This window comes from Leiobunum rupestre, chromosome 2 (assembly GCF_980474605.1).
Source record: "Leiobunum rupestre chromosome 2, qqLeiRupe1.1.hap1, whole genome shotgun sequence".
Lineage (NCBI taxonomy): Eukaryota > Metazoa > Arthropoda > Arachnida > Opiliones > Sclerosomatidae > Leiobunum > Leiobunum rupestre.
This window is the reverse complement of record NC_143385.1, coordinates 58,763,065-58,777,009: the sequence shown is the minus strand read 5'-3', so window position 1 is coordinate 58,777,009 and position 13,945 is coordinate 58,763,065. Positions and strand designations below refer to the sequence as shown.

The window sequence follows — 13,945 nt, the reverse complement described above, 5'->3', positions numbered from 1 at the left end:
AAATTGTACGCGCATTACTTTTTGGGGATGAAATAACCATTACTATTAGGTTTTCACTAATATCTACGTTTGTGAAATTATTAATTAATAATAATCAGATAGGCTAATACCATATGTAACATAATTACTCATAAGTATGCCACTGTACCTTTATTCCATTCAAAAATCTTCACTAACGGTTTGTTTCACTATGAACCAGTAAAAAGGTGGACTACGTTAGATTTTAAACTTTTTATTCATCCTCGTAATTTTGGGAGTCACACTATTGGCTACTAACATATTTATTTAAGCCAATGGAAAACCTCTAAATTGGGAAGGAATTTTTTGCGTCGGAATTTTAGTCAGCCCAATGTAGCTTTATTGAAATTTATAAATTCGGCACTCGCTCGGTTTGTGCGGATAAAGTTAAATAATGAGTAGTTTAAAAAAATAAAAGGTTGGGGGAAATAATCAATAAGTGATCGCTTTCCGAAAATGGAAAAAATCGTCTAAGTGGAATATTCCACCAGCGTTATTAAAACCCATATCAAGCCTAGAAGAGTTAGGCCTAGGCTCAAAAGAATCTGCAAAGACTCCAATCTTGTAGATGCGCCAGAAAAGCTTAACCTGAATTTCAACTATTTTTTCCAATAAACCTGCTTCTTTTATTTGACAATGCAAATTTATTTTAGAACGTGAGTCTCCGAGTACTTCATTAATTTGCAAATTAATTACATTAACAGAACTTGACACTATATTGTAGTTCATTTTAGCTCCTAAGCCTTGGTTGTTCAAACCTGGTTGTTTACTAAAATAATGGCCGTCGGTTTATCAGACGTAGAGCTAATTGGGCGACGGCATTATCGGCATTTGAGATTCGATGACGTCAAATATGACATCAAATATGACATCAAATATTACGTAGGGTACGGATGACGCAATATCTGTGAAACAAACCGTTAGTGAAGAAATAGAGCTAGTGGCACACTTATAAGTAACTATGTTACATATGCTAATACCCAAGGGACCAATTTAGGCCCAAGTCATCTTGCGACTTTTAATTCCTGAACAGGTGGCTACGCGAGCCAACAGCTGGAAAGGGGTAACCGAAGAATTCCAGGGAAAACCTCTTTAATCAGAGATAACTTGCAAGCTCTACGCAGAAGGAGTGGTTCCGAGTTTTCAACCAGTGCCACAAGCTGAAATCGAACCCGGCTCCTCTAGCTGCGAGGCGAAAGTGCTAACCACTCCGTTTAACATAAAACATCTAGAATAAAAGTTAGGGTCATGTAATATTCTAAAAAGAAGTTCCTATGCAGCGTAAAAATCCAAGAAATCGTTGGAAGATTTTATTCAAGTTAATATTATTACATTTTTCAGTTTAGAGTTAACTAGACATTCTCAATATCTTGAAAGAAAACATTGTTACGAATTTTACTAGATGGCGCGATAAAATTGGTAAAATTTAGAGGAGTTTACGTTCTCAGTAACATGAATACGTTCTTGGACCTGGTAACACTTGCGTTATTATTTTAAATAGGAACTGAAATTCGTAAAATATGAATTTTAATCACTATTCGTTATGAATTTCGCAGTTATTAATAAATTTTAAATATAGGTGGCGCTTGGGAAAATATTGGTGCAACGTGCTATTTGGTTTAAATACCGACGCCGTATTTGGACTGAGAAATAATTTATTAAAGATAAGATTGCGATCATTTCATCGGTCGCGGTTCATTGTCACCTAGCAGGTGAATTCCGTTTCAACCCGTTTAGTCATTACCTCTAACTGAACTGCGCGGTGAGATTATATTTTGGGAGAGAATGTTGAACGCTTACATACCTGAAGAGTGTTTCTCGGTTGGCCCAATCTTCATTCCGGCGGACGCTGCGTAACCATAGCAACGCTATTAAGAGCGTGGCGCCCCCTCTCAGCAGCGACGAAACGGCGAATGACGCCCGTTGCCCCGAGATGGCGCGCATTCCGCTGGCCACCAGGATGCAGTAGCCGATGCTGCGAGAAACAAATATATAGATTGCATCAGTGATTTGAAAATTGTAATGACATTATCACATGTTTTTATGTTAAAGGGGAATTGTCACCAAATCAAAATTTACTAGGTTTTTTAAAAGAATGATAGATAATATATCAATGATTATGTCCCTGAAATTTTATAGTTATTGGAAAAGTATTTAAAAAGTTACGCTACTTTTTCCGCAACCTACATCAAACGGCTCCAAAAATTTCCGAAATCGTGGTTGAACCTACGTGCAGCGCCAAAAGAGTGAAGCGGTAAAAATTTGCGAACATTTTTTATTGTAAGGCATTTTTAAAACACGATAAATTACAATCTACGAATATATATCGGGTAAAAATCCAATGAGAATGTCATAACAGACGACAGTTCCGACCGAATAATGATAAAACCGAAGAAAATAATATTTCGCTCACGAGATGGTGCTGCAGGTAGGTTTCAGCCGAGCGGTTCTGAGATTCTCGAGTCGGGGGGGGGGGGGGGATAAAACACGAACTTTGCTAATAATAAATCGAATACTGAAAATATTAACATGAAATTTTTAGTATAACCATTTTCGGACATCCTCTGTCCATTTAAATGGGTTTTAAACAATTTTAGTGTGGTGACAATTCCCCTTTAAATTTATTTATTAAATGGTTATTTAATTTTGTTGAATATGGTTTGATTTATTTTTTAGTTTTGTCTAGTTTAGGTGTTAATTCTATCTTAGGGGCTGGTTGAAGTACTAATTCATAAAAAATTAGGTTGTTGTCGAGCTGTTGTTCAAACTATCTCTTCGGAAGTTAGTTCCGCTCTTATTTTGCTAAGTACCTAAAATGTAATCTACTAAATATACATGTAGAGCAAATTTATAAATATAGTTGTATTAACTTTATCCATAAAAATTTAAACAGCAATTTCAAACCTATGTTTGAAACAAATACGACTGATACAGTAACTAGAAGTAACTATATCAAATATCCTTAAACGCCTCCCAAAATGTCACACTACAAATAAAATTAATTCATTATACTATTAAGAAATAAAATTCTATAACGAAATTCATGTTAACATATGAAACCTTCATAAAAAAATTCTATATTTTATTTATTTAATTTTTTGTTTTTATTTTTCCTCCTTTTTTATCTTTTTGTTTAAAATTATTAACAGTTGTTCTAAATTTTAAACTTACATTTGTTATAAGTTAAAAATCTTTATATGCATTTATATGTAAAAGAGGGCTATAAGTTGCACACAGAATTTGCCCTCGAATAGCTAAAATCAATTGACTTAATAATAAAAAATATTTGAATTTGAATTTGAGTGTAGTGCTACATCGTATTTCTGTTATGATGACAAAGAAAATCAATAGATCCATGTATCTTCTAATATAAAAAGATGAGTGGTAATAGTTAGTGCAAGGAGCTGTTGGCTCACGTGGCATGCAGGGCTTGCCACCACCCTCCTACGCGTTGTAACCCGGCCACCTGGATTATTGGCTTTATAAGTCGCTTGATGACTTAGGCCTAAGGTGGTGCCTTGGGTATTAGCCTAGCTGATTATTATATATCGTTGGCTTGGTTTAATAAATTCGTAACTTTAACTTAGATAACGTTATAATTACCACTTTATTAAACAAAGCCAATGATATTTATATGTTTGTCTGCTATAGGAATCTACAGTTTTCAACTTAGGTCGACCACATTTAGTATACTATCTCATGGTACCTCGACTGAGGTTTTCAACAATTACGGTCCGAAAAGCCACTTTAATTAATTTAATTATTTTAATAATCAGGTATATCCGCTTTATACAAGATAGTACACTTACAAGGAGACGACCCGAGGTGATAATCAACGATTTTGTTCAAAGTCGGGTATAATGTACACCTCCATGTAACTTGAAAAACCTGCACGGGAAAAGTTGCGACGGGGTTTCGTTTTGCCATGGCAACCGAAAACGTTTTTGACAACATGATTTGGAATTATTTCCATTGAAAATTACATGGGAATCTGAATCGGAAGGATTTTAAGGGTCCCCCAATTGACCAAATTGCATTTAAACTTGATTAAATTTAATTTTTAAAATCAATTTAAATTTTTTTTAACGTTTTTGAAATTTTCAAAATTTTTCATTTTTTAAAAGGTTACGCTTTTAATAATATAATTAAAATTAAATATAATTATACACTTTATAATACAAATATGTATATTTCCTAGAAAAATAACGGATACCTCAGCTAGATTTATGTATAAGAAAAACAAAACAAACTTTAGTTTTTTTAATGGTAATTCTGTGAGTTACGAAGAATATATTAATTTATATTACAATCTCTTTCATGATTGAAAAGTAAGAAATGTTTCCGACAAAATACCAAATCAGTTTATTACCTCAATGGTTAGCTAGAAGTGAGGTATTATAGGAAAACTGCAGCACACTCATATGATTTATTTACTCCCCTCTAAATATTCTGGAGGTAAATTGGGTCACAAAGCTCACATGCCGTCTCAACAAAGTCATTTTCCCTTAGTATAAATAAGTACCTTTTCGATCTAACGTTTGGAAAAAAAGTCAAGAAAACCTCTTTCAAATTTAATATCAAGGTTTTTCATAATTTTAAAATATACCTTTACAGGTTTTAAACGATTTTTAATGGGCATGAATTTCCCGCCTTAGCATAGATGCAAATATATCTGTATTAGAAAAATTACTCCACTTAGAATATTTACTAATTTCTAAATCCTATTTTCCAAATAACACATTATTTTTTCAATTGTTATGATTAAAATTTCTTGTAGAATGTACAAATTCGACCCAATTAAGATATTTTACATTATATTCTTTTAAAATTTCAAGTTTTAAATATTAATTGAATTTAAGTAAATATATCCGCAATGTAGTCTCGAATGCATGAATATTGTTTCCTGATAACCATTGTAGTTTGATCACAACCAGTATTATCCTACTTATTGCTTTAAAGTTAATTTTCCTGGTTTTTCGACACTGACAATTTAACACGGCTAAGATCTGGACTAGCAACCGTACTGAGAAGTAAATTGTTATCCTAGGAAGTTTTTTATTTTGGCTGTGAATATTTAGACACTAGGGGGTTCTGTGCTCAACTAAACCTTTGTTGCGTAATAACTCTCAAAATGAGTTCCTACATGTTTTTTTGTAGTTGTCGTACTAATTTGAACTAAATTACCTTTGTAATAATTTCTTCATAAATATTTCTTAAATTTTTATAAGATTTAAAAGAAACTTTAAGGTCATTACCGCTGTTTAGAAGAATTATCAATATAAGATTTCATTCGGTTGAAATTTAAGACGAGAAGTATTTTCAATTTATTTTTGTTCTGTTTTAAAGCATTTTAATCAATATTGAACATTCGTGACCCTTTACGCATTTTTAAATAAATTCGCGAAATCCAATATGCGAAAGTATAAAATGACATTGTTAGGGGCGATTTAAAACGAAGTTCGGATTCATTAGCGAAAAGCAAATGATTTGAAAATATAAACTGTTTTATAAAGTTTGTTGTTCGCGTTGCTGAGGGCGTCATATTTCGAAAATTGATGCATATAGATTATGTTTCAATATTTGCTAAATGGTTTTGTATTTCGCTTCCTTAAATGTCTCAATATTTTGTTTGTTTAGTATTTTGGCATTAGTGTTTAGTGTATCGTTTATGCATTTACAGCTATGGTTATTTTTCCGAAAGAGAGTTTAACCTTTCAGCGTGTTCGCTTTCTTTAAATTAATATCCACACACGCCCCGGTTCATTTTCTCTTTTTGTTCTCATTTGAAAAGCGATGTGGGCATTCCTCTTGTCTCTGTTAGCGCTCGATTACGAGCAAAATGGGCACTTCTATCTTTTCACGCTGTTTGGAGTGTCTAATTTTATTTAAAACCGACGCATATAGTTAACAAACCCTCTCAAATAAGCTAAGTGGAGCTCTTCGCCGTAGATAAACCTTTCGCTAATGAGATAGGTCAACCAAATATTTTTTACCGCAATACTAGAGGATTTTTAAAAGGGGATATGAAAGAGAAACTATTTGTGGAGTAGGTCCAACAATAGCGCCATCTCTGGAGGTATATTCGAACTATAAAAAGAGGAAATTTGAATATTTTCGACTGCTCTTGGATATTGTGTTAGGCTAAAGATAAGAGCTGTTTTTAATACATTAATTCATAAAAAATGGGTAGCCTAATTGGAAAAGGAATTCGGTGTGCTGTGTTAAGGACTGTTCCAGTATAAGTCCTGGTCAGCCAATCAGGGAAAGCCTCATTTCCTCGGGTCTTTAAATTAAATCTAAATTTTAATCAAGATTTGAATATAGTGATTTTTATTGAAAAAATCACTGGATTCAAATCACACAATGTATTTCAATGCATGAATAAAAAATGGCAAAAAATAAATTCTTAAAAATATTAAAATACATAGAAAATCTAAGCTAGAGGTCGGGGATGGTTAACTTTTATTCAATAGATAAAGCTCTCAAAATTATTCGTAAAATGTTTTGATTAAGTAATTTATATTTCTGTATTATCCGATTAATTTTTTGATAAATCTGTAAAATTAATAGGAAAAACAACGTTTTTTTCGATAAAAAGCTCAAATTTTACGAATAATACATGTTTTTTAATCATTTTCCGAAATATTGAACGGTAAATTTCTATGTTTACATTTTTTTTCCGAAAAAATCAATTTAAACATGGATAATGATAAACCGTCCCCAACCTCTAATTTAATATTAACTAAGAATTAAATTTAACTGAGATTTCATTTAATTCAAGATTAGTTAAATGATAAAAGTAAAATATCCGTTAATTATATAGGAAAAGAGCTTTAATTGTATAAAATTAAAAACAAATCAACAAAATCAAAAAAATCTGATTTAAATGAAAAAAATCGTTTGATTTGATTTTTATGAAAAAAAATCCCAAAAGTGCCAAGCCTGATTTTAAGGAGTGGCATCTACCCAAGTAGCAACAACACCGAAAAGTTAAAATTGTAGATAAAGATCATAAAACGTATTTACGTCCTCAAAGATACAGAAAATTCATAAATGTGTTACGTTTGAGTTCAGGGTAGCAATGAAAAAATTAACAATTCATTGTTACCCGGAAAATGGCCTTAATTTAATTTGAATTGATTTTCCCGTTGTTTTTAAAACTAAAGTTTATAAGCATTTATGAAGGCTTGTATTTTGGAACGATATAGTTATACATGTATAGACTAGGAGCTGTTTGCAAGTAACCTAGTAAATTTTTAAAAAAATATAGCAAAAACTAGTAACAAGTTCCCAAAAAATTAATAAATAAATACCTTATTAACTTTAATTCAAAGTTAATTTAAAGATTTTATTTCTAAACCCATCCTTAATAATTCAATGGTTGGTTGATTTTCAGTTATTGTGCAATGGAATTTCACAATCTAAATCACATTAATGGCTTTAAAAGTCGCATGATGACTTAGGCCTAAGGTGGTGCCTTGGGTATTTGCCTAGCTGATTATTATTTTAATTAAAAATTTCAGTCTAGCCTTGTTCTGTGAAGTTGTTAACGCCTACGCTATCAGGTATCTAAATACGCCCTTAGTATAATGCTATTTCTGACGATCCCTAATAGATGGCGATAGAGGGCTAATCTCCTGTGAGTTTACTTCTTGTCGAACACAGGTGTTTCGCGCGTGGAACACTTCTACAGGCGTCAGTAGACCAAAGTAAAAAATATATAATCTCGAATCTCATCGTTTTTGAAACCAAGATATTTCCAAACAACGTCGACATGATACTTATTCATAAAATTCGTAATGCCGACAAATATATAAGTAATATTTCGCTATTTATATCATATATTTTTCGGTGAAGATAACAGCGTTTCTGGTATGGTATATCGCCAGAAGGCGTCGAGTTATCGATATTAGTAACTAATAAGGGCTCGGTAATGAATCACTCTGGTGGAGAGAACATAAATCTTGATTCATTCAGTCATCAGCTGCTGCCACCTATCGCCCAAGTGCTCAAGCTGTCGCTCCTTTCCCCTTCCGCCCAGGAAGAATTGTTTATAAACTATAGTCCCCGCGCGTCTCTTACCCCATCGCCCCCCCGAAAACGGGAGCCACCCCGCCTTTGATCTCTCCCGTCCTCGTTAGCCGGATTAAGGGCTTCCCGTTGGGGCCGAATCAAACCCTAGAACGTTCTGGTCGCACTCATTAGCGAATTTACTCGAGCCAAAAGAATAATTATCCAAGTTGTGGTATTCATTTTTTGGTATTTTCCGTTTCCATCTTATTGTACTAATTTGGACTTTACTTTTGTGCTGGAGATAACGAGCATTTTTATATACTAATTTGTGTTTCAAGTTAAGAGTGTTTTGTCATCATAAATGTTTATTTGTTAAAACTAATTTGGACTTTTCTTCACTTGACATATTATTAGGCTTAAAGGTTATATTCATTTCTTAATACTATTTAGTACTTAACCTTACGTTTTTTATTTTATGTTTAGGATGAAAGGTATTATCATAGGTGTATAATATTTTTTAGATAAGTGTGACACTTTCAATTCTTCACGCGCAAAAGTTATACTGCTGAAGACGCGAAACAATTTGTTTTGCACGCGCGGCGCGTTCCAGTTATAAGAGACCTAAGCGATTTTAAAAGTTAGGATAGTTCGCAAATCGCTCATACGGGGTTAGGGGCGCTGGCGGCAGCCCATAAGATGGCGGCGAAAATTCAAACCCAAACACCTGGCGTTATTTTTCGTTTCACCTTTTTGGGCCCAAAGCTATTTTTCAAGACAAAAAAAGGTACGTGTTAGTATATTGAACGAATTGTTAATCTTTTGATACGGATATAAGGCCATATTTGGAAAAGCTTGGCCGTTCCCCTTTATTACTAAGAAGTACTTCACCTCCTGTTTTTTTATTTTTATGCTAAGGATGATGATAATGATTTAAAACTAATTTGAACTTCACCTCGTTGATATAATTGTAATGTTTAAAGTGATAAACGATTTGAGATTCACCTCACTTATTTTATTTTCAAATGACGGATTTTGATGGGAAGTTAAAAATTTGTTTTATATGCTTGTTCATCATTAGTCTAAAGAAGAGTGACCGAGCCCTAAAGATTGCATTTTTGAAGGTCAAATAACTATTCTCAAAGTTGACATCGCCAGTTACTATATAGATCGACCATTTAGGCGTTTCAGGTCTTAAGCCCGTGGCAAACTGAATGGATTTTCGTCTCAGCTGGTACCATCAACCCAGCAGATGCCGAAGACTAACAAGGAGACATCCCGAAGTGTAACCCACCGATTTTGTTCAAACTCGGGGGATTGGTAGACCTTCTGGTATCATGAAAAATCCTAAAGGGAATTTATTCAATGGGCAACCGTTTTGCCATGGAAACGAAAAATGTTTTTGACAACACAAAATATTAAGTTTTCCCATTGAAAATAACACGGGATTTTGACCTCAAATTGATCAAAACATGTTCAAAATTTTGAAATTTGTTAAAATTTTTCACAGGGGGCCCTAGGAATCGGTCAGAATCCCATGTTATTTTCAATGAGAAAATTTCCATTTGTTGTTGTCAAAAACATTTTTCATTGCCATGGCAAAACGGTTGCCCATTGAATAAATTCCCTTTAGGGTTTTTCAAGTTACATGAAGGTCTACCAATCCCCCGAGTTTGAACAAAATCGGTGGGTTACACTTCGGGATGTCTCCTTGTAAGTATTTTACATTGTAGTTACGAAAAATTGTGCTGGTGCTGGTGACCTGTTGTTCAGTCCGCATGGGTTTCGTACCGACTTCAACTTTGTTGAACATTTGGACGCTGAGATATCAATTTTTCTATCCGCTTGGATTACGGAGAAAAATTAATGGTTTTTCCATTATCAAACATTGCACCATCGAGGAAAACATTGAAATGTGTTTATTTTGTTATATGTACAGTGCCGTTTTAACCAATGGCAGAGCCCCTGGGCTTCGAGCTTCGCGTCTCAATCCCTCAACATGCGTGGGCCCCTGCTGGGCCTCTATTGGCACCTGCTTAGCCGCTGCTCTTGGTGGGCACCTAGGCTTCCGTCTAGTCAACCTTATGGATAATGTGGCATTGAATATCTTGTCAACGAGCAAAGAATATCACCAAATTGGTCTAATAATTATATTTAAATTATTATAAACCAAATAAATTTGGGTGTTTTTATCGAAAATAAATTTTGGGTAAATCTGGTTAATCAGGGTTGCCACGGTACCTGGAAAACCTGTAATTCCTGAAAAGGTCAGGGAATATGAATATGGGTCCAAAAATCAGGGACAATTCAGGGAATTTTAAGAATTAGTCTAAAAATCCGGGAAATGTCAGGGAGGTTAATTTCGGTTGTAAATTTCGTTTTACTAAAATTTAGGGTAAACGAATACAAAATTTTACCACAAAAAAAGTCAGGGAAAATCTCCGGAGATTGTTAGGGAAAAACCTGGAAAAGTCAGGGAATTTGTAATGAGGAAAAACTGTGGCAACCCTGTTAATACAATTATCGCAATAATAAATTTATAATGGTTAATTATGAATATTTAAAAGAAACGTTTAAGTATAATCGGAAACGTAATTCTAATCACGGCATTCAAATCAAACGAGTGCAGTGCCTGCACCCTACGCTTTTCTCGTTCCCGGTTTTAGTGAACACGTTTAATGCGATACCCCAAAACGTAAGCCAAATTCGGCGTCAGCATCTTGTTGCGATGGTCACGTATTTAAACAAAAACATTTATAACCGATGACAGCGTAAACTTGAAGAAATATTTTTTTCAGTGTGCGACGGGCTTAAAAAGCTTTTATATTTTGTGACTCGAGTTATTTTAGGTCAATGGCAAAATTTTAAAATAAAGGAATTTCCTATACAGTACTTCCTATAGATCGTGGCAAAGACCAAAGTTTAATCTGTGACTTATGATCTAATACTTTTGCTTTTAAGAATTATGTTCTAAAATATTTTTTGAATATTTTTTGGAGCGTTAGCTTAGGAAACTGTGTTTCAAGCTAATATTAATGATAAATATTGTCCATAACAGAATATAATGAAAATACATGTTAATATTCGGAAAGCTTTATTAATCAATCGTGTGAGTTTGAACAGGTGTTTGGCGCATCGAAAGCTTTTTATATCAAACTTGAATAAAATCTATATTTTAAAAAAAATTACACTACGATACTTGTAACTTAAAAAATTAACTTATCATCTTTAAAGTTTTGAATGGTTTTCAAAAATCCTGAATACAGAATAAATATTCGATACAGATCTTAAAAAGATTTAAATGACATGATTAACAAACTACACTTACATAAAATATCTGAAAAAAAACCAACTTTAATGGAGAATATAAACCTTCTAAAAAATTTGGAGTTACGATATTTGTAATCCTTAATATATTTTTTAAATAAAATAGAAAAGTTATATATTTTCTAAAAACCAGAAAATGTTCAAATATCTAACAAAAGTGATATATTTTATAATATTGTTGAATAAAACTCACCTGAATTGTTTGGATTTGATATACAGCTTTGAAAATTAATACACACATAGTTTGAACTATAGTCTAAGATACTGGCTACATATCGTTTTAAAATACTAGTTAATCAGATTTTATTTACGATTATGGCGTAAGTATTTGATTATTTAGCCACTTTAAAAAAGCCTTTTCAATACACCCTTTGAGTAAAAAAAATTATTTTAAAAATTGAGAACAAAATTGGAAGAGTCTCTATATCCAGTTTAAAGTATTCCTTTACTAACAAGGAGTGTAACCCACCGATTTTGTTCAAACTCGGGGGATTGGTAGACCTTCATGTAACTTGAAAAATCTAAAAGGAAAATATTCAATGGGCAACCGTTTTGCCATGGCAACGAAAAATGTTTTTGACAACAACAAATGGAAATTTTCCCATTGAAAATAACATGGGATTCTGACCGTTTCCTGTGAAAAATTTTAACAAATTTCAAAATTTCGAAAATGCCAAAAATAGAAAAAATTGATAAAAATTGACAAAAAAACATCAAAATTGATAAACTTTTGATCAATTTGAGGTCAAAATCCCATGTTATTTTTAATGGGAAAATGTAATATTTTGTGTTGTCAAAAACATTTTTCGTTGCCATGGCAAAACGGTTGCCCATTAAATAAATTCCCTTTAGGATTTTTCATGATATTGAAGGTCTACCAATCCCCCGAGTTTGAACAAAATCGGTGGGTTACACTTCGGAATGTCTCCTTGTAAGTACAACCTTAAAAAAAACTTTACCACCTTTACCACCCGAGTTATTAACATATATCCATATATATATTTAAGCAAGTGTTGCTAAATTATGGTGTTTATTTTAATATATATTTAAATGACTAGAGAATCTACTACTTACGCCATCTACATACCAAGTGGTTAAATAAAGAAACTGAATAACTAAGATTTTTAGAAAGATATTTATTGAGTAATTTTTTGAGTATAGTTCAAAGTTGGTGTGTATCAATTTTCAAAGCTGTATGACAATTGACGGCTTTTGAAGTTCATTTCAATAACCCTTTATTACCATGCACCCCCACTATAAAAACTAGAAAAAGTTAATATACTTAAGAAAAGCTATAAATTTCCTAAAAAATTGAAAATGTTTAATCATTTATTCTTAAGACAAATGATAAAAAAGATTTTACAAACAATAATAACTTAAAAAACCATAAATTTTAAAAACAGAGTTTAAAGCTCAGGTTATTGAACAATTTAAGTTTTTTGCGCGTGAAACTACCTTTACATCTCGAGGTATATCAGCCTTATTTACCTGCTTGTATACCCTAACATGGCGGCGTATTTTCACGCGCAAAATGATATTTTTAAGATCCACCAATATGCGCAGGAATTCGTTCCGAAATGAAATACGTGGAAACGGAATTATTCTAAACTCCGCGACCAACCTTTCGCGTAAGGCTGAAAATAGGGTTTTGAAAACAGACTTCGGCACGCGCCTCTTCTCTGTATTTAAAAATAGCGCGCGCGCTCTCTCTCCTTTCCAACGTTGACAAGCTCGTGCACCCGCCCATTCGGAGAAAGCTCGCGCTATTTCGCGCGCGCCCCCTTTTCTCTCGAACGAGTCGCCATGACGACCGACGACATAATATAGCTGGCTCCCGCCCTTCCCCTTCTGTTGGTAGAGTTGATTGATGTTAGTATGTCGCCGCTAACACGGCGGCCCCTCTGTCGGGCGTCATTTTAGCTTGTTAGCGCGGTCGCTTCGTTATAATTAAAGGTGAGGGTTTTGTCTCGCCCGCTTTTCCACAGTTTGTCAAAACTTGCTTTGGAGGTTTTGAAGAGAGGCTACGCTTTGAAGCGTGGTTTTCCGTAGGCGTTGGCAACGACTCCATTTAACATGGTCAAACACGTTCGGGTATATTCCGGCCAATGTTGATGACACTTTATAGAGCTTCTATTCAGTCGTCGCTTTGCCAAACTAGAACTCGCGGAGTTTCTAGCTTTTCAATGGAGTCTCGAAGTGTTTGGATGGTGCCAAACTTATAGATATTTTTAACGACATTAATTCTATAAGATACGTTTCTAAGTTTTAGACACGTATCATCGGGTTTTGGAACATACATTTATTACCATAATTGTTGTTAACAGGTAGGCATCCAGGCGGAATTATAAACAACATTAACCATTGCTTATTTGGAGCGCCCCGATTCTAATGGTAGATTTTCTTACAGTTATTTTAGGAAAAGATACATTTCTAAATTGGGGTACGGTCAGAAGAATTTGCCTAGGGCCACACTGTTGAAGGGCCCCGATTCTAGGTTTTCCTACAGTTATTTTAGGAAAACATAATATCCTACATTGGGGCACTGTAAGATTAGTTTCCCAAGGGCCCACACTTTTGAAGGGCCAAATTC

At 33.7% G+C, this 13,945-nt stretch overlaps 1 protein-coding gene across 1 annotated transcript in view; it reads right to left on the bottom strand.

Moving 5' to 3' along the window:
• LOC149958548 (protein O-mannosyl-transferase TMTC1-like) overlaps nucleotides 1-13,945 on the bottom strand; it is a 168,129-nt gene that overhangs the window by 46,678 nt on the left and 107,506 nt on the right. Inside the window, exon 9 of the mRNA XM_090165914.1 lies at nucleotides 1,823-1,993. Within this exon, the coding sequence (XP_090022040.1) occupies nucleotides 1,823-1,993 (171 nt within the window). The remainder of the gene's footprint in view (nucleotides 1-1,822; nucleotides 1,994-13,945) is intronic.